The sequence below is a fragment of the Vigna unguiculata genome, chromosome 9 (assembly GCF_037176805.1).
Source record: "Vigna unguiculata cultivar grain cowpea cultivar isolate G323 ecotype 2 chromosome 9, ASM3717680v1, whole genome shotgun sequence".
NCBI lineage: Eukaryota > Viridiplantae > Streptophyta > Magnoliopsida > Fabales > Fabaceae > Vigna > Vigna unguiculata.
The window spans coordinates 43,665,815-43,686,035 of record NC_140800.1 but is presented as its reverse complement, the minus strand read 5'-3'; the positions used below and the strand labels follow the sequence as shown (position 1 = coordinate 43,686,035).

The 20,221-nt window shown below is 34.7% G+C and overlaps 2 protein-coding genes across 3 annotated transcripts; one reads left to right on the top strand and one right to left on the bottom strand.

Annotated features, from left to right (window-relative positions):
- The first annotated feature begins 146 nt into the window (after positions 1-146).
- Positions 147-11,091, top strand: LOC114163194 (kinesin-like protein KIN-4A). 2 transcript variants are annotated; one of them, XM_028047351.2, is made up of 26 exons: positions 147-483; positions 1,489-1,635; positions 1,719-1,868; positions 2,009-2,262; positions 2,678-2,859; positions 2,942-3,066; positions 3,715-3,751; positions 3,928-4,019; positions 4,113-4,220; positions 4,352-4,465; positions 4,647-4,734; positions 4,832-4,944; positions 5,353-5,451; positions 5,533-5,646; positions 5,757-5,873; positions 5,956-6,036; positions 6,306-6,377; positions 7,238-7,331; positions 7,548-7,579; positions 7,659-7,756; positions 7,845-7,940; positions 8,090-8,311; positions 8,470-8,632; positions 9,831-9,986; positions 10,064-10,380; positions 10,624-11,091. In XM_028047351.2, the coding sequence occupies exons 1-25, from the start codon at positions 367-369 to the stop codon at positions 10,277-10,279; spliced, it is 3,087 nt and encodes a 1,028-aa protein (XP_027903152.1). In that variant the 5' UTR covers positions 147-366; the 3' UTR covers positions 10,280-10,380; positions 10,624-11,091. The 2 variants fall into 2 exon arrangements, with proteins under 2 accessions (XP_027903152.1, XP_027903153.1); XM_028047352.2 differs by having other exon boundaries at positions 148-483; positions 4,835-4,944.
- A 598-nt stretch (positions 11,092-11,689) lies between these two features.
- LOC114164162 (putative inactive receptor kinase At5g67200) lies at positions 11,690-15,472 on the bottom strand. Its single transcript, XM_028048710.2, has 2 exons — positions 13,805-15,472; positions 11,690-12,678 (listed from the first exon to the last, which is right to left on the bottom strand). The coding sequence occupies exons 1-2, from the start codon at positions 15,213-15,215 to the stop codon at positions 12,095-12,097; spliced, it is 1,995 nt and encodes a 664-aa protein (XP_027904511.2). The 5' UTR covers positions 15,216-15,472; the 3' UTR covers positions 11,690-12,094.
- Positions 15,473-20,221: the final 4,749 nt, after the last annotated feature.

Sequence of the window (20,221 nt, the reverse complement as noted above, 5' to 3'; positions counted from 1 at the left end):
GACAGGGTCGTTGCGGAGGGGTAAATTGGGAAAGAGGGTGAGAAAAGGTTGAAAGCACGCGACCACAATGCAGTGAAGGTGAAGGGAAAATGATGGTGGTTGTTGTTCTTACAGATGCCTGGCGCGGCTCGCTTATGAGAACCTTTCGTTTCCACAACTACCCTTTTTTCCCACACGCCCTCTCTCTCCACTTCTAATTATATTGCTTTCTCTCTCTAGCATTGTCGGAGAACACACTCTCTTTTTTTTGTTCTCTCTCTCTCTCTCTGTCAATCTCTCTCTTCCTCACACTTTCTTTCTCGAGCAACCGAATTCGTCTCCGATTCGCTCTCCCTCTGCGTCTCTCTGTTACTACGCTGCTTCCCCATGGAAGCAGGGGAAGATTGCTGCGTCAAGGTCGCGGTCCATGTTCGGCCACTCATCGCCGATGAGAAGCTTCAAGGATGCAAAGACTGCGTCACCGTCGTTTCTGGGAAGCCGCAGGTGCACTTACTTACTCTCAGCTCAATGCTGTCGTTTAACCTTCGCCATTGGCGAATGTGAAAATGAACGAAGCGCATTGTCGTTGACTGTCGACACTGTTTGAGTTCCGCTGTCTAGCTACTATTAATTTCCTCTTCCGCGAGAGATCTGGATCCGAAACTGCTTACGTTATAAACATGTGTTACAGAGTTTGGGCTTGGAATTACTTTTGTTTGTGATCTGACAAACTTACCTAATTTAGATATTTGACTTGTGTCTATTCTGACTCCTGACATTCTAGCATAGGCTTGACTCGTAAGTTTCTGAAACGTTATTTTGGGGAAATAGACAGGGTTTGTTTTTGGTAGCTATATTTCATCTAGTGTTTTCAATGAGAGAAGGAGAGAAGGAGAAGAAGGCTTTTATCCAGTTTTACAGTTTCACCTTTTCTTTCGTACGATCCATAGCCCGGCAGTTACTACGATACAGTGTTTTGAACAGTACACACACACACACACATATATATATATATATATATATATATATATATATATATATATTTGTGTGCGTGTGTATTATGATAATAATTCACTAATTCTTCACAACTTTGGTACGGCACACAAATTGAAGATGATTCATTAGCAAGGGCAGGGAGATTTAGGAAATAAAAATAGCTCTTTAGTTTCTGTGTATCATCAGAACCTCGGTTCAATTGCTTGCTGCGTTATTTTTTGCCTTTTTCTCCGATATTGTCATCTTCATTTTTTTTTTTGTAATAGTTTGTCCTAATTTCGTCGTCTTCTTCTTATTAATAAAACTATTACAGTGGAATATGTCAGTCATTCTCTTATTTTCAAAGAAATCTAGCTGCTAGCGTTCAGTATATTTTTCATGTAACTTACATATTTGCATAGACCCAAATATCAAGTCACTGGGACTCCGTCATCGGAAAATGAACCCAATAATAATATATTTTTAAGTAGCTAAAAATTTGGCTGGGGAATAATAATTGTCACCATAATACAGGTACAAATTGGTGCTCACTCCTTTACATTTGATCATGTTTATGGAAGCACTGGTTCTCCCTCAAGTGCCATGTTTGAAGAATGTGTTGCTCCCCTTGTTGATGGTTTGTTTCAAGGATATAACGCTACTGTTCTCGCTTACGGTCAGGTATAGTTACTATGAAAGTGAACGGAAGTTACATGCCACTACAATGGTCTCTTTTTGCATTTTACAGTTTCAGTCTACTGCAGACAGGTTCTGGGAAAACGTACACCATGGGAACTGGCTTTAAAGATGGTTTCCAAACCGGAATAATACCTCAAGTTATGAACGTTTTGTTTAGCAAAATTGGGACCCTAAAGCACCAGATTGATTTTCAGTTGCATGTGTCTTTTATTGAGGTTTGTTGATCAGTCCATTATTGTTTGCAGCATGAGTTTCATAATTTGATTGTTCTTTAGTTTAATGAAGCTAATAAAAAAATTATATGTTAAAAAACATTTAGATTAAGTATCTGACAATAACTTTTAATTGTGAAAAGATTCTTAAAGAAGAAGTAAGAGACTTGCTGGATCCCTCCTCCGTGAGCAAACCAGAAACTGCAAATGGACATTCAGGAAAAATGACCACTCCTGGGAAGCCACCAATACAAATTCGTGAGACATCGAATGGTGTCATCACCCTTGCAGGATCCACTGAAGTCAGTGTAACAACACTAAAGGAAATGGCTGCTTGCCTGGAACAGGGATCATTGAGCAGGGCAACTGGGAGCACAAATATGAACAACCAATCCAGGTTGACAATTCATTTTTCTTCTCTTCTTTGAACTACCCTATAACTAAATGATGAAATTGGATACGCCTTTAAAGTGTTCCGGCTGTTTTTAAGCATCTTAGTAAGGCTGACTTTATAATAAGCCATGTAAAAATGTTTTAACTTTTGGATTTCTGGTTACTAGTGAATAACTGAATATTTTATTTCTATGCGCTAAATTATCGTTTTTATAACTTTAAAAAGAGTTATTATAAAAGCCAAAAAACTTATTATACACAGCAGTATGTGATTGAATGATAGTGTGAAAGACTTTTACATCAGAGCATAAAAAGTTTACTTCCTGGTACTGGTCTATGATAAAAAAAAGGTTTTGCCTCAAACGGCTGTTCCTGTTTATTCTACTGGAGTTTTATTACTTATTCTTCTTTTTGTGTAGTCGATCTCATGCCATCTTCACCATCACCTTAGAACAAATGCGAAAGCTGAATATTCCTGGTGATAGTGGTTTAAATGATACCATGAATGAAGAGTATCTTTGTGCCAAGTTGCACTTAGTAGATCTTGCTGGATCAGAACGAGCTAAAAGAACAGGGTCTGATGGTCTGCGTTTTAAGGAAGGTTAGTTAGGGACATTTTTTCACCATAAGTTAAGTATGCTTTTGAGAAAACATATTCACTAGTCATTTAATCTTTCAAACAGGAGTTCACATTAACAGAGGCCTTCTAGCCCTTGGCAATGTTATTAGTGCACTTGGTGATGAAAAGAAGCGAAAGGAAGGTGTTCATGTTCCTTATAGGGATAGTAAACTTACTAGGCTTTTGCAGGTTTGATATCTTTATATACACACCTTTCTGTTTTCTGTACTCACTTTTCTTTATTATGAAGTATACGGTAGTTTGTTTGGATAATAATCATTGTGCCCTCTATTTGTCATTTCTCCAAAAACAACAACATATAATTCCATATCTTCCACAGCATGAGCTTTAAACAAATACCGCAGAAAGGAAATTCTGTAAGAATACAATATATCAAAGAAGGCTCATCAGCCAACACCCCAAATCTTCCCCCAAAATATCAGGCCCCCTTCCCCTAGCACTCCTTCATTTTCATATTATCGTTCCCTTGCATGATTCAAAAATCGTCCATCTCCAATGTCCTTATGACAGCGCCCATTTTGTTTGATACCTACACTTCCTCTCTAATAGAATTGAGATTTTGTATTCCAAATTATGTCCCTTTTCCGTCCCTTCTCCTATACATCTCGATTTGAGGCTACAAGTTGGTCAAGTGGTATGTTGGGTGATTCTGAACTGAAATATTACAATTGCTTTGGTGAAAAGAAATAATCATTGCTAATAAAAGAAGCTAATATAAAGTAAATATGTATGTAAGTATTTTGTATTTCATTTTCTTTCTTTGATCTTTAGTTTAATTACTTTATATTTAAAGATGAAAGTTAAATGATTCTGCAGGATTCACTAGGAGGTAACAGCAGAACTGTCATGATTGGTTAGTTGTTTCTCTTTGTTTCTTGTATTCCAATTAATTCTACATTTCTTGGGTATCTTAAGTGACATTTAGCTTCAAAGAAAAATTTCTAATCTTCAGGGTGCCAATCTGTTTTTTAGCCTCTTCTTCTTCTTCTTCTTCTTCTTACTTCTTACATAAAACGATATTTCTGTCAGCTTGCATAAGTCCTGCTGATATTAATGCTGAGGAAACCCTTAACACTTTGAAGTACGCAAATCGTGCCCGCAATATCCAAAATAAGCCTGTTGTAAGTATCTGCAAAAAAAGTTCTGTTCTTTTCTTTTGGAAAAATTGAGATAATTTTATTTCGATTTATGTTTGCTTATTGATTCTTCTGTAGATCAATAGAGACCCCATGTCCAATGAGATGCTAAAAATGCGACAACAGCTAGAGTATTTGCAGGCAGAACTTTGTGCTCGAGCTGGTGGCTCTTCTGAGGAAGTTCAGGTAGTTGGATCCAAATAACTTCAATCTTAAGTGATGTCCTGATTATTCAATATACTTCCTACAATGGGCTAATAGTACCATGGATGATTTGCATTATCATAAATATAATAATTTTATAACTTATTATATAGGTCCTTAAGGAAAGGATTGCTTGGCTTGAAGCCGCTAATGAAGATCTTTGCCGTGAACTTCATGAATACCGTAGTAGATGTTCTATTGTAGAACCAGGTGAAAGGGAAGCTTATGTATGTCTCTCTTACTATGTCTTACTTTTCATATTCAACTAAGGATATTTTTCTCAGTTTCTGTTTTTATGCGTATGTTTGTCCTTTCATCTCATCGTGGTATCTACAGTCCACTTAATGAAGTGAGTTCAGGATATTGGCTTGATAATGTATGCATGCGTGGTTTAAAACTATTTTTCAGGATGGTAACACATACATTGTGAAGACTGATGCAATTAAGAGGAGCTTACCAATCATAGAAGCTGAGTATCCAATGAGTGAAACAGTGGGTAAGCCTCTTCTTTGGCATTTCTAAAATATTGTTGCTGCTATTTAATCAAATGTGGTTTGAACTGCAATGATTCAGGGTGCTATGTACCATTTTAGCAGGTGATTCTAGGGAAATTGAAGAAGTAGCGAAAGAGTGGGAGCACACACTTCTGCAGAATAGTATGGATAGAGAGTTACATGAATTGAATAAACGCTTGCAGCAGAAAGAGGTTGTTGCAGAGTCTATGTGAATACATACCCGTGACACACTATGCATCAATCAATAGTGTATTTTTATGAACCATGAGCAACTTCTTTTCTATAATTTTGTGAACCTTATTGTGAGAAACTTATTTCTGATGCTTAATACGGTTCCCACTTGTGTTATACTTGAATCCATTTTTTTGTAACTAATGCACATATCTTCTAAGGTTGTTATGCTACTGAAAATTATCAGATTATCTTATCATACGGGAGCTTAATAATTTAACAAGAGAAACAAAAGCAAAAACATATCACTAAAGCTGTAAAATGTTTCTTTTACAAACGTTATAATTAGGCTCTCGTAGAAATTTCTTCCATATCTTCTCCTGTCTCGTATTTTATTAATTTACATTTTTGTATTAATATCTGGGCAGTCCGAGATGAAGCTTTTTGGAATATCTGATGCCGAAGTACTCAAGCAGCATTTTGGTAGAAAGATAACGGAATTGGAAGATGAGAAGAGAGTAGTGCAGGTTCGATAAAAGTTATTGCAAATTTATTTTACGCTACAAAAAAAAATAATATTCATTTATGCACTTGATTTATGAATGCAGCGAGAGAGAGATTGTCTTTTGGCAGAAGTTGAAAATCTCGCTGCCAATTCTGATGGACAAACACAGAAATTAGAGGATATTCATGCCCAAAAATTGAAAGCGCTTGAAGCACAGGTGCTTCATTCTCCATTTTCGCATTAATATTTAAATTTATTTTCAGCTTCAGATTTAAATTGAAAGATATTCTAAATTACTAATTTTCTTTTCAAAATTCTGCCCAAAAGATTATGGATCTGAAGAAGAAGCAAGAGAGTCAGGTCCAGCTTCTGAAACAAAAGCAAAAAAGTGATGAAGCAGCAAAGAGACTGCAAGATGAAATACAGTGTATAAAGGCTCAAAAGGTTGACTGTTGTATTTCTTCAAATCAAGGTTATAAAAATCTCTTAATATATTATCTCTGTTATAACCTGAATAATATTGCAGGTTCAATTGCAGCAAAGGATAAAACAAGAATCAGAACAGTTTCGGCAGTGGAAGGCTTCAAGAGAGAAAGAGTTGTTGCAAGTATGACAAGCTTTTTATTTTTTCAATTAACTGAATAGACATCTTGAAATGCTTTAGTTTTTTTTCCCCAAATTGAAATGTTTACTTCATTACTAATTTGATGTTTCTTTGTAAAATAATAAACATCAATTCATGCATAATTGAAAGTTTCAGATCTGACAACTCAAAAGTTTGCAAATAACAAATAAAGAAGTTAGATGTAGAGGCCATGATCACTTCATATATTTACTGTAAACATGATAATTGATTACTTTTTCTTTGCAAAACAGTTAAAGAAGGAGGGAAGAAGAAATGAGTATGAAAGACACAAGCTGCAAGCTTTAAATCAGCGGCAAAAATTGGCAAGTATTTCTAAGTGGTTTCATTGCTACTATTTTTTAGATAGTGGTTTTGCTTTTCAATGTAAAATTAATCTAATATGCGATATGAAATTGAGTTTTGATATGTTTTGGCAAATTGGACTGGTTTTAAGCATTTAAAGGCTGGTCTCCCCTAAGCGTTTACTCCTGCAAGCATTTAAAATGTATGCGTACTTTTTAGCAATAGATACACTTTGAACTTTGATATTGAGAAAATTGCTTAACTCAAATTCTTAATAATTTTTAATCTTCAAGAATGATGGTTTTGTTTACATTATGGATAAATATCAAGACTGAGGAAACTGGTGGGACAGTTCGCCCCGTCCTACCCAGTGGCTTTATTTAGCAGGGAGTTAGGGAACTTTTTGCATGTGGCACGTGTTAATTACCAAGAGACTGTTAAAGTCTGCCTTTCTATTTTATGTTTGAGCTTTTTATTCAAATAAAGGTTATGGAAAGAAAAGAGAATATGCTATAATGCATTGAAGTCTTTATTCTTGAACTGCAAGATGGAACGAATTGCCTAGGTAACCAAATTGCTGTTGCATGGTATCGTGTCAGTTAACTTAATCAATTATGCAGAGTTATTTGCAAAGTAGGTTACATGTGAGAATGATAACATAAGCAGATTTAGGAAACTGATGCACTATCTTCGAAAAGGTTTTCCCCAAAATAAATCATGTTCAAAAAGGAAGTTGAATGCATGCATTTCATAAGTGTTTACTCGATTTTAAAATAATATACAGAAAGTCAGTGCTTGTTTTTAAGTTGAATAAAACATCTTTCTATTTTTGTGACTTTTGTGGTTGTCAAGACTGATGCAAAGTATGTATATCTTTCAGGTTCTTCAGAGAAAAACTGAAGAAGCTGCGATGGCTACCAAGAGGTTAAAGGAGTTGTTAGAAGCACGTAAAACTTCCGGCCGAGAGACTTCAGGTGTGATTTTTTTTTTTTTTTTTTGCATGGACGGATGATGCTTATTTTTAAGTTTTTATATTTTCACCCGTATGGGATATTAAAAAGTCATGTGTGGCTTAAATGTGATGTGCTTTTAAAATGTCTAAATAGAAAAAACTGTCTATTAATGAATTGCATGGTAGTATCATTGCATTTACTCTTTTGTTATTTTTCTAATTATTTTTCATCTTTCAGTTACAACGAATGGAAGTGGAACAAATGGTCAGGTAATGAGCTCTCCTTCTTTCTCTTAGATTTGCTTTAATATCATGTGGTCTTAACAAAGTTTTTGAGCTTCATGTTTAGAGCAATGAGAAGTCTTTACAACGGTGGCTTGATCATGAGCTAGAAGTCATGGTAAAGGAGCACGAAGTCCGTTTTGAGTATGAGAAACAGAGCCAAGTGTATGTAACACACGTCCAGTACTTGTTTTTTTTTTTTTTTTGGTTTATCTATATTGGATAGTCTATAATATTATGGTGCAATCTTCAGGCGAGCTGCCCTTGCAGAAGAATTAGCTATGCTGAAGCAAGTAAATGAGTTTGCTGCAAAGGGTCTCAGTCCTCCAAGAAAGAATGGATTTGCCAGGTACTATTTCTTTTGAAAAAAAGTTAAGTTAATTTGTCAATTCTTCCTCTTAAGTTCTCAAAAATATTTGATCTTTGAGGTAATGATGCATAGAATATATGAAGGATAACATATGTTTTCCTGGCTGCTTTTAAAATTGTATCTCCCAGGGCATCCTCAATGTCACCAAATGCAAGAATGGCCAGAATAGCTTCACTTGAGAACATGCTGAGTATATCATCTAATTCGCTTGTGGCAATGGCTTCTCAACTTTCTGAGGCAGAAGAACGAGAAAGGGCCTTCTCTAATCGTGGACGCTGGAATCAATTGCGTTCAATGGGAGAAGCCAAGAATTTGCTTCAATATATGTTTAATTCTGTTGCAGATGCTAGGTGCTTTGACCTATACCGTTTCTCTCGATCATTAATATATTTTTTTCTTTCAATTCTCTATAAATAAGATAACCAAACAGTTTTCTAATTGAACAAGGCACAATTGTGATACTGTATACCGTTAAAATTTGAAGTATGAATTTCTGCGTTGACAATAGGTGCCAACTCTGGGAGAAGGACATGGAGATCAGGGAAATGAAAGATCAAATAAAAGAACTTGTTGGTCTCTTACGGCAAAGTGAGATGAAGAGAAAAGAAGTTGAAAAGGAACTAAAAGTGAGAGAGCAAGCTAATGGAAGCACATTGGCTACACCACCTTTGGTAAGACTATTGCTACTCGGTCAGGCATTATATGCCAATAAGAAGCCTATGATTTTGGGAGACATTCTGGAGATATACTTTGGTGCCTAAATATGGAATGAGTGCTGCTCCCTGGATGTGAACAGTGCAAAATTAGATTTAGGATTGGATGGATTCTATAATAGATTCAAGCGAGAATCAAATATGAAAATAAATATATAACTAATTGTTGAGTCGTCTGCTAACTAAGCCTATAACTAGTTGTTGATTTTGAGTGGTGCTCGGCAAGTTTTGGATTTAGGATTTGATTGGTTCTAGAGTAGATTCAAGCCAAAACCGACTGGGATTTAAAAGAATAATAATAATTGTAGTGTTATCTGTCAAAGTGTCGGATCCAGGCACCTGACTAAGTCGAAGAGAAAAAAATTAGGCTTATAGTAGTATTAACTTTGTTAGCGTACCTTAGGTTCTTCATTTATTGGGTATCACATAAAAGGTCGTTAGTTCATCACACCTCTTGGTGACCAGGAGAGACAATATTATTTGGCTAGAGTGAAACAAAAGTTGTATTCCACCATCAGCCACTTCCTATTTGTTGTTTTACAAGTGCAAAGCTTGACCAAAGTTTCAATTCCTCATTAACACAAGTTGAAGGTTAACATCTATTTAGTATAAAAGTTTATAGTAATTAGTAGTAGCAAAGGACAATCATGTTGCATGTTATAACACTGATAGTTTAGTTGTTTTCTGTTTTTTTAACCTAGCTGCCAATTCCTATAAATACGAATTGCAAGTAATAACAAATAATCAAGACAAACATTGTAATCTTTTTCTCATATCTGAATACATGTGGTTCCCACTGTTGGGTTCCAGTTTTCTGTAGCTTCTTCTCTCCTCTTCTCTGTGTTGCTTTCTCCTCTCTTTCTCTGCGCTCCCTTTCCCCTTCTCTTTGCCCTATCACGCTATTCGTTGGTTCTATCCTGTCATTACATTTCTTAAACTATAATTCTAATAGCTTCATAGTTTATCATGAGTCAGAACCATCCTCCCTTAGGATTCTGCTAATTATTGTCGTGATGAATTGCAGCTGATATTTTGTGGTGGGTGCAGCAAACTTTTGGTTGCGTTATTTTACTTTTGTAGATCATAGCAGTGGTTATCAAGTTATTGCTTCCTTTGCAAGTAGTTAGCTACTTAATTTATCACTCAACTTCAACAGGGTGACTCCCCAAATCCATTGAAACAACAAGCTGAAGACGTGAAAGGACCTTTATCTCCAATGTCTATGCCAGTGCCTAAACAGCTAAAATACACGCCAGGGGTTGCCAATGGGTTGGTGAGGGAATCGGCAGCATTTGTTGATCAGGGTAAAAGGGTAAGTTAAAAGTTAATCTTCATTGAACTGGTTTACGGATTTTATTGAATACGGTTGTGAATTTACTGTTAATGTAGATGATACCCATCGGACACCTGTCAATGAAAAAACTAGCAATGGTAGGACAAGCTTCTGGAAAGTTATGGAGGTGGAAAAGAAGTCATCATCAGTGGCTGCTACAGTTCAAGTGGAAATGGCAGAAACCATGGAGACTTTCAGAATGGATACGACATAGTGATGAGACGATCATGAGAACAAAACCACGCTCACAGGTTTTGCCACGTATCAGGTGATCTGTTTTACGATCAGCCCAGTTCGTGTGGCTCGGTATTTTTCGAACCACAAGAATTATCCTAGACACATGGCATTGGAAATAACAGAGCACTAGGTGCAGGTAATTAGTGGTAACCATTCTTTTTTAAATTTGTCTTTAGTTAAAACTTCGTGCAAACCACTGCCAAACTTCTGGTCTCGAAAAATTATGTAGTCCAATATTCTTTAAACGAATACACATCCGACCTTTCAATTCATTTTTGTCCATATTCTGTGCTAATTATTAGTTATATATTACTCGAACACTATTATCCAAAAAAGTCTAATATGGTACTGATCTGACATTCGTCGTTTCTTGCAACAGTGTAATATAATTGGTTGCTGAAGAAATGTATATACCTGCCAGTCTTGAATAATGCTGTCCAGATCTTGGAAATTTTGCCATAATTTTGTGCATATGGATCATCTTGGAGGTATGTTGCAATGTAATGTTCGGACAGAATTACCCAAATAATGAAAAACGAAGATGTCGCTTGCTTGAAGAAATCGTAGATTCTGGACAGACAAACTATCTTGGAAAATAGTCTGTTCATACTAACAGTACAAGAAACAAAAGAAAGATTCTTTTGTCAAGTCTTGGGAAGCTTATTGTGTATTTTATTCTTTATTGCAGGCTCTTACGGTCCTATTGTGTTTAAGCAAATTGATTTTTGTTGATAGGTTCTATGTTGTAGCATTTGTCACATAAGGAAATTCCTGTGTAGTTTTTTAGTTCTCTAGTGCGTCGTGTGTGTAAAGAACGTTAGCTGCTATATTGAAAGATATTTTACCATACAGATTGTATAATAACAACGTAAGCTACTGTCCTATCTTATCGTAAACCTCCTACTACGCGTATTGAATTGAATTGAGATTTTAAAAGATTAATTCACCAGTGAATTTTAAGGATTACATATGAGTGAGAAGTCTAATAAGTTTTCTTAAAAGATTTTTGAAATAGATATTTCATAATTTGGATTTCTATTGTATTAATTTAAAAAAATGTATGCATTTTTTGAACTGTGTATGAGACTGGTTACATTTTGGGCTGGGATAAGTCAACGTGCTGTTAATAAACTTTTGTCATCGTCAATTAAGATGTATCACAACATTTAACCAATTTCAAGCAAATTCATGATATTTATAGGGAGATTTACAAACTTCTATCATTTTCGCATAATGTAGATTAGGCAATAAAAGTTGTCTTTTCATTTTATTTGTAATGTTGATTTTAATTTTCTTTTATATTTTCCTACAATTAAAAAAAATCATACCTGTGGTTTAATTATTAATTCTACATGCTCTTTTCTTTTTCAATTTAATCTATTTAAATTCCAAACCGTACAATTTTTGAAATACTAACTAATTAATTGATTAAAATATAAAAACCATACTCTAAGGAATCACATTTTATAAAAAAAAAGCAATTTCAAAGACTTACAACAACCAGCAAACAATTGACCATTAACTTACAACAACCGGTCTTTTAGGTAAATCATCCCTTAACTGATAATACCACTAAAGAACAAAAACTCTGAAAAAAAAAAAGAATGAAAATATTTACTCTAAACTTGACTTTGGACAACACAGCAGCAATATACAAGCCCAAAATGGGACGTTATGAACCCTCCACAATCTACCAAGATGGTAAAGTCTATTTAAGTAGTACAACAAAGTATAATTTATGGATTTCTTTCTTAAATCTTTTACCCCAGTTTACTAATCTTTTGTCCTTCTATCCACCGTTTATCACATAATTAAACCGAAAATTTTTGGAAAAATAAAATAGAATACGACTAAGGCATGGCATCATCACCAATGCGCAGTTCCAATTCACTGCTATCCTCCAATAGTACAATCTCTTTGATTTCCTGCAACATCTTCAAGACCTGCCACATAGTTGGTCTCTGCTCCGGTGAGGTCAAGCTACAAGTTGTAGCCACCTGAAGAAGCATGTCCATTCTGCTATCTTCGCCCCCATTGTCATCCCTGATGGACCTCACCCAACTTGACATGTCACCAGGAACCATAAATGGAAGCTCCGCTGGAAATTTCCCAGTCAGAAGCTCAAGCAACAAAACGCCATACGCATAAACATCGGATTTGTGGGTTGGCTGATGATTGGGGTTGCGAGTCTCTGGAGCTCTGTACGCTGCTGAATCGCCATCTTCATCAAATGTGGATGGATGTGTCAACACGGAGAGGCAGTAATCTGTGATGCATGCCTCGAAATCAGGTCCAAGAAGGACATTGGAGGACTTGAGATTGCCATGGACCAGTCTCCATGCCTGGTGGATGAAGGCCAGACCTTGTGCTACGTCCTCTGCTATTTTCAAGCATGATGTCCAGTGTAATGGCCTTGCCCTGCTTGATCTCGATCCTGCGCAAAAATTTACCAATTATCAACACATTATTTCTCCTTTAATGTTATGTTAGTTAATTATGTGTCTGAGCATGAATCACCCCATTAAGGTATGTATTATTGGATTACCCATTTTGGCAAAGCATAATAGGAAAATAAAGTAACAATCAAGCCTATGCTGATAGAAAAGATAAAAAGAAATATGAAATTAGGTATAAATATTGGTAGTTGATTGATTGAATGCAGTTTGGTGGGGCATCTAGCGGAATTTGATTCAACACCGAAGCCCACCGGGATCACTTTACCAATCTCACAGTTTTCACCGAGGAAATACAGTAGGAGCGATAGAAGCAGAAAAAACAGAAGTAGGGTCATCAGAAGGACAAGGATTAGATAAACGTCAGCAATTTAAAATCACCGACCACCTTGGGTTCCACCGCCTGCATACGGCCAACGGATATAAAGATTTAATGGTTTATGAATGCTTGTACCATCATCAGCCCCACACAGTGATGCCCATCTTTACCTTTCAATGGAATCTACCTGTCCTCAATTCAACAGGAATCTGCCAATACAATTAACAAGCTACCCGCCCCAACTGCCAAAGTCCAAATACCAAGTAAGAAAAAAAAAAAATACCATTGCTATCTATTAGCTGGTGTTACAAAGAAAAAGCATTCCTGGAGTGATAGCATCTGTCCTCATCACTTACACAGGGATAGAACCGAAAAAAAGAAAGGTGCTAGAAAACAGCTGGCTAAACGACACGGACCAGACAATTCAAAAAGACTATTCAGTAGCCAATAGACCCTTGCTTTGTTTAATTAAAAATTCAAATTCCCCGTCCAATCTTAAAATAATCCAATGATTCACATATAACAAAAGCAACTCCTATTCCCACGTACTCACTAGTCAACAAGATTCTCAGCTTAACCGCTATCAAATCCAAAAATGCAATCACATGCAAAAGAGAATTTCAAAAACTTTCCACGCACAATCTTTTGCTCGCATCAATAAAACGCAGTAAGCAAAAACACATGTAATAATTTTGTTATTATTAGTAAAATTTAAAAATGGGTGAAACGAGTCAAGTGGCGAAGGTGACTCGTTCACTAACTCAGTGAGTTTGAGAAGGGTAGCATACCGTGTATGAGGGAGAAGAGACTGCCGTTGGGCTGAAAGTCATAGATAATGAGCCTCTCTTGCTTGGCCTGGAAATAGGCCCTGAGAGGAACCAAATTGGGGTGTCGAAGCGCACCCACGGATTCCATGTGTCGCTCGAACACTTCCTTCGTTGCATGGGAAGCCATTTTCCCCGCATCAAGGCGCTTCACCGTCACCATCAGACGGTTATCAAGTGCCGCCTTGTAAGTGGTTCCCAAACACCCTCTCCCTAAAAGCTCCGCGGAACCCTTCATCAACTGGTCCAGCGTATACACCTGCGCCTCACCCGCACAGAATACCAAACTTCCACTCTTCGCCACCTCCGCTCTCTTCACCTTCTCTTCCAACTCTCTTTCCATCTCCATCCGCATCACCGCCGCTGCCTCCGCCGTTGCCGCCGCATCCGCCGCCATCATCCCGCACCGCTGGTCCTTCTTGCATCGGCTCCTCTGCTTCCTCACCGCCGCCGCGAAGCACACCAGCGAACAAACTAGAACGAACACGCCGGCGGAGAATCCGATTATCACCGCCCGCCGGTCGCGCCGCTTCTTCTCGTACGGCTGTCGGATTAAGCCACTGACGCCGTGCACCTGCGCGCTCTGACCGAGCGGCGTCTTAGGTGGCCCCGCGGGCCCGAAGAAAGGCTGCGCAGGGCGGCATTGCACGCGGATGATTTCGCCGCAGAGGTTAGGGTTGAACGCGAAGGAAGACGGCGGAAAACGAAATAGCGTCGGCGTCACCGGAATCGCGCCGGAGAGGTTGTTGCGGGAGATTTCAAGTATTCTAAGAGAGGACTGGTTAAACGGAGGGATCGAACCGCTAAAAGCATTATAACTAAGACGGAGTGTGTGAAGACGGTCTAGGTTAGTGAACGCAGCAGAGATAGGTCCAGAGAGATTGTTGTGAGAGAAATCCAAGTTGCGTAGACGGTGGAGAGAGAAGAGCGAGGGAGGGAGAGAACCGGTGAATTGGTTGTTGTCGAGGAAGATGCTTTTGAGATTGAAGAGAGCGGTGAGGTCCGGGATGGTTCCCGTGAGTGAGTTGTTCTGTAAACTGAGGACTCGGAGCTGGTCGAGACGCGTGAGTGTGTTTGGAGCCCAAACGCCGCCGAGATCTAAGCCCTGGAGAAGGAGACGCTCTACTTTGGGGCCGTTGCATTGGACGCCCTGCCACGTGCAGAAGCGGAGGCCGCGCGTGAGGGGGGAGAAGTCAAGGTGATCGTTTACGTCGGCTTTAAGTTTGAAGGCGAGGAGGGCGTGGGCGTCTGTGAACACTAACGGCGGAATATGACGACGTTGGAGTTGGGAGGAATGTGCGTAGGAAGAAGCGTGGAGGAGCAGGAGCAGAATCAGGAACAGTAATGGGAAGAAGGGATGGTTTGTGTTGGGCATTGTTGGAGCAACCTCAGATCAGGGTGGCGAAGCTGAATGAGGATTTTGGAGTGTTGATAAAACAATTGGGGAAATGTCCATTTGATACGCTCCGTTGGGCTACAAGGGTGTGGGAAACTAGGAATGGGGTTTTTGCGTTTTAGAAGAGAGAGAACAGGTGACAAGAGGATGCAGATGTCTGAGCGCATAGGTCAGACATCACGTGAAAATGAGGTACAGACCGGGGAAGAGGAAAATATTCACCACCATATAAACATACAATCTATTCAAGAAGACGACGTTGATCATCTAAGCGTCATAATAATTTTAAAAAACAAGCCCTTTCTATTCTTAAATATTTCTCCCCAATAACTATCCAATTAAAATAATAATATTAATAATATAATAAGGTAATAAAATTATTGATGACAAAAATTAATATTATTTATTTATTTACTTACAATAATTTTTTATAAAATCAAAGGACCATTTATAACAAATTTATTGAATAACTGTGGCGGTCATGAACACGATTACCATTCAGACCTCAATTTTATAGGGTATAGTATATAAAACCTATACAAAAACCTAGTTTTGTCTTATTGTTAACTTAAACAAAACTTGTGCATCCACTCTAAAATGTAACAGTTGTATCACATGTGAAGAAAGGTAGCTGGTTTCTGCAACTTTCTCACTGAGACTTTGCACAGGGACAACAATGCATTCAGAAAAAAAGGATGTCGTGATAGCCATTTTTTTTTCTCACAGGAAAACGATAATCTTACCACCTTTTTACATACAATGAATTGATAATTCATTTATAATAATAGTAGCAAGTTGAATTCTTCAATACTATTTTGATAAATAATTAAATAAATAGTTATATAAATAAGGTTGGTTGTTAATATATGAATATTGTTTCCAAAAGATGTAAATTCACGCTTTGGCAGGCTTCTGTCAGTGGGCATTTGATCATGAGTAATCTGCCTAATAAGGAAAGAAGGCGTAACAGGAATGCAGGGATGACCAAAAATCTTCATAAGTCAACATGTTCCTCAAGCTGAATCATTCGCAGATGCCAAACAACCGTATCTTCCTGGTTCCAGATTATCATGTTCTCAAATTTTCGTTCAAACCTTGGTCAACGCTGTAATATACCAGCCGGGATGTTCCAGATATTATAGAAAACCATTCTATTCTACCCACAAAAATAGCATGAAAATCCATGATACAATGAATAAACTGAAAAACAGACATCTCTTCCCATGATATCCCAGTATTCGTGATAAAACACACCACCAAAAAACTTTCGTATTCCCTTTGCGCAAACTTGCTTCAGACTCAATACTTTGTGCTGAAGAACATTCACAGACACCCAAAACTTTCATATCTCAACATCAATATCATTATCGAAACTAGAAACTCTGCTATATATACTTATTACATTAATAATAAAATGTTACTTTTTATAATGACAATATAAAATAATTTTAGATAGTGATCGAAAATAAAAGATTATCTTATTCAACAAATTTATTAATTTTTATAATAATGGTTGTAAAAAATTACTAATAATAAGTTTTCATTTCTGAATTCTGACCTTTTAACACTGTAAAAAATTTTACGCATGAACTCTTTTCGAAAAAATTCAATGTGATTGAAACGCTTGTTAAATGGTAAAGTACAATAACATTTCTTATAAAAAATGCGATTTTGAAACTTGTTCTGTTCTAAAGCTGGGCTTCTATAAAACAAACAAAATAATTGATTCTATTCAAAGTTAACAATAATTTAAGTCGAAAAATTCAAATAACTAAACCTTGAGTCTGTCTCTGTATCAATAGGTTTTTCAGTTATAAATCATACATCTCTAATACATCTCATAGATTATAAGGGTTTAAATTAAATAAAAATTGCTTAGTGGCTTAGTGCTTTTGATTGTTGGACGGTAGGGGCACGTGAGTTTTTCGTGTGAGTTCATTCATCTGTGCGCGGTGCAGCTCAACCAATTCAATTTTTCATTTCTATCCAAAAATGAGAAAAATGAAAAAGTAGAAAAATGAAAAAGTAGATTACCGTATAAAAATAAAATATTTATAAATTTATTATTATTTTAAAGTTTTAAGTTAAAAATAGTATTAATATATTATGTTATTGAACTCAAATCTCAAATCTCATTCATATTTGTTCTTTCCGATAAATTCCTATGGAAACCTGACATCAAATTCATTTTAAATTGATAAATTTAATGAAAACGTTTATATATATATATATATATATATATATATATATATATATATATATATATATATATATATATATATATATATATATATATATATATATATATTCATTCCAATGAATTTTTTAGTGTAAAAAAAGTAACAGAGTGCTCAATGTGAATTGATACCCGTGAGTGGTTACTGTTCCACGTGACCGTGCGTTGCTTTTTATAGTGTCATTTTGCCTGGTGTAGCTACTAGCTTACTTATTAGAAACCTTTATAGAAATAGTAATTTGCATTATCTTGGGTACAGAAACCAAATAATAAGGTACACATGGTTGGTCTCATAAATGGGACACTGGTTTGACAGATATAAATCTGATAGTTGGATAGATATAAATATGATAGTTGGATATTATTGATGTTGGATAATCAATTGCTAAATCTTTGTTCTTTTCATATCTTTGTTCTATTTTTAATACTAAAAGCATATAGATTTGAGATGAAAGAACTAGATTTCTTTTTCTGAATAATTGCAGAAGCAGGAGATATAGAAAAGTAATTTCCATGGAAGAAATTCTAATACTAAAAACTGATGAAAGGTATAGTCTTATATTTTCAAATCTCCCTGTAATTTTGTTGTGTGTATCATCTCAGGTTAATATTAATGCTATGATTAGTTGGAGAGTTGATGGAAAAGAAAATCAAGAGCAGTAAAATTAAATGAATTCGTTTGGTAGGTTGAAAATGAGGAAATAAATAAAAAGGAAATGAAGTTATTTTTTACTCACTTTTTTATTTTTGTTTTGTATTTTTTAATTGAAGATATTTAATGTTTTTTTTTTTTATTGTTTTTCACTTATTGTTTGTACTTATTTTATTTTTCCTTTTCTTTTACCAATTGACAGTGTTTTTCAGTCTTATTCGTAATTTTAGAATATAATTTTTTATTAGTTCGTTGTATTTTTTCAAATATTAACTTTTAGTTTATATTTTTTTTATTAGTTTAAATATTTATCATATTAAATAATATATTTTTAACGATGATACTAAATAATATCGAATAATGATCAAGTAATGATTATTCAAAAATTGAATGAGCAATTAAGTGAGGAAGAGACAAATCGTTTTCTTTGATTTCAATAAGTAAGATTGGTAAATGGTGATAAGGTTGCTTAAGTGACATAAATTTCTTCCAGCATTGTATATTGTGGGAAATATCTCAATAGTATGTTATTTTCTATGAGTACCATTCTTTATAAATATGTTGTCCTTTATAAACTTTAAAGAATATAGTATCAAACAAAATTTCATTACCATTAATATTATGTTTGAGCGAGATTTATCATATTGCATCCTCATCATCTCGTTTCGTTTTTTTTTTTCAGCTTTGCTTAAATAAAAACCAAAAAAAAATTAAACTTTAATTATTATCTTTATAAAATATATCATTATTATTTTATGTTTTTACATGATTGATTTGATATTTAACTTTTTTTTTAAAATAATCAGATTTAAAAACTTTATTCTTATATCATTAAGTTTATATTTTATTTATTAAAACTACAAAATCAAATGATTATATTTTCTAAAAAAAAATTCAATTGAAAGATAAAAAAAACTCAATAAAACAATTTTCTTTAATAACAAAATCTCGCGGGGCCGTGTGTATGCATTAAAATGATAATATTATAGAAAGCTTATATATATGTCTTTTTTTTTAATATGTATAATATTAAAAATAAAATAAAATAAAATAAAAAAATAATTATTGATAAATAAAAAATATATAAATAATTTAATGAAAAATAATTATAAATAATTATTAATTTTTAAAAATTTAATAAATAATTATGTTATAAAAAATAAAATTAAAATTATAAAATGTGAATACATACGAAGAAATTATCTCTATATATTCAATTGAATACTTAAGTAGTTATAGATTCCATTGAACACTTAAATTCATGAGAAATTAAAACTTAGTTTTAACTCTCTTATTTTATTTATTTTTCATATAAAAACATCTAAATGATTATACACGTTAACAATCACGTCACCTTAATTAAAGATAAAAAAGACTCAAATTTTAAATACTAAGCAAAATATTTTTTTAATAAAAATATTCAAATTTACACTTTTTGTGTACGGTGTGGTCATATACTCAAGGAAAAAGGCACTGTAAAATTATAAACTCAAAAATTAATTGCGCTGTACAAGAAGGGCAAAATTCATACCTCTGGTGGGCAGACAACCGAGTATATATTACAACGTTTTTCATAAGAAAAACAAGGATAAAGTACGTTTTTAGAATATGAATTTTGATTCAAAATTTAAATTTATTTATGTTTAAAATTTTGATATATTTTAATTTTTAAATTTTAAAAATAAATGAATATATTATTTTTAATTAATTAAATTAATTTTTGTTAAGTGTATACATATTTTTTAGCAGATATTGTGTTAAATAAGATAAATAATTTCAATAATAATATAAAACATGTTTAATATTTAAAAATAAATTAATGTAATTAGGATAAAAAAAATTATATTTATTTATTTTTAAAGTTTAAAGATTAAAATATGTTAAAATTTCAGACAAAAATAAATTTTACCTTTGAATTAAATTTCAAACCCGAAAAACAATTCACATATATTCAAAATTTTACAATTAAAAAAATTCAGTAACATATAAGTTTTCTGATGCAAAATACTTTTGCTTATTTAAAATTGATTTATTTAGTTTGGAAGCATAGCCAGAATGGCAGATAGATAAATTAGTTTTTTCTTGCGCCTCGCCATT

Bases quoted from the DNA above. Each gene is read 5' to 3' on its own strand.
- LOC114163194 (XM_028047351.2), top strand. From the start codon at position 367: ATGGAAGCAGGGGAAGATTGCTGCGTCAAGGTCGCGGTCCATGTTCGG. The intron at 2,263-2,677 runs GTTGACAATTCA...CTTTTTGTGTAG, and splicing joins AATATGAACAACCAATCCAG to TCGATCTCATGCCATCTTCA. The intron at 7,580-7,658 runs GTAATGAGCTCT...CTTCATGTTTAG, and splicing joins GAAGTGGAACAAATGGTCAG to AGCAATGAGAAGTCTTTACA.
- LOC114164162 (XM_028048710.2), bottom strand. From the start codon at position 15,215: ATGCCCAACACAAACCATCCCTTCTTCCCATTACTGTTCCTGATTCTG. The intron at 12,679-13,804 runs GTATGCTACCCT...ATTTTTGCGCAG, and splicing joins TCTCTTCTCCCTCATACACG to GATCGAGATCAAGCAGGGCA.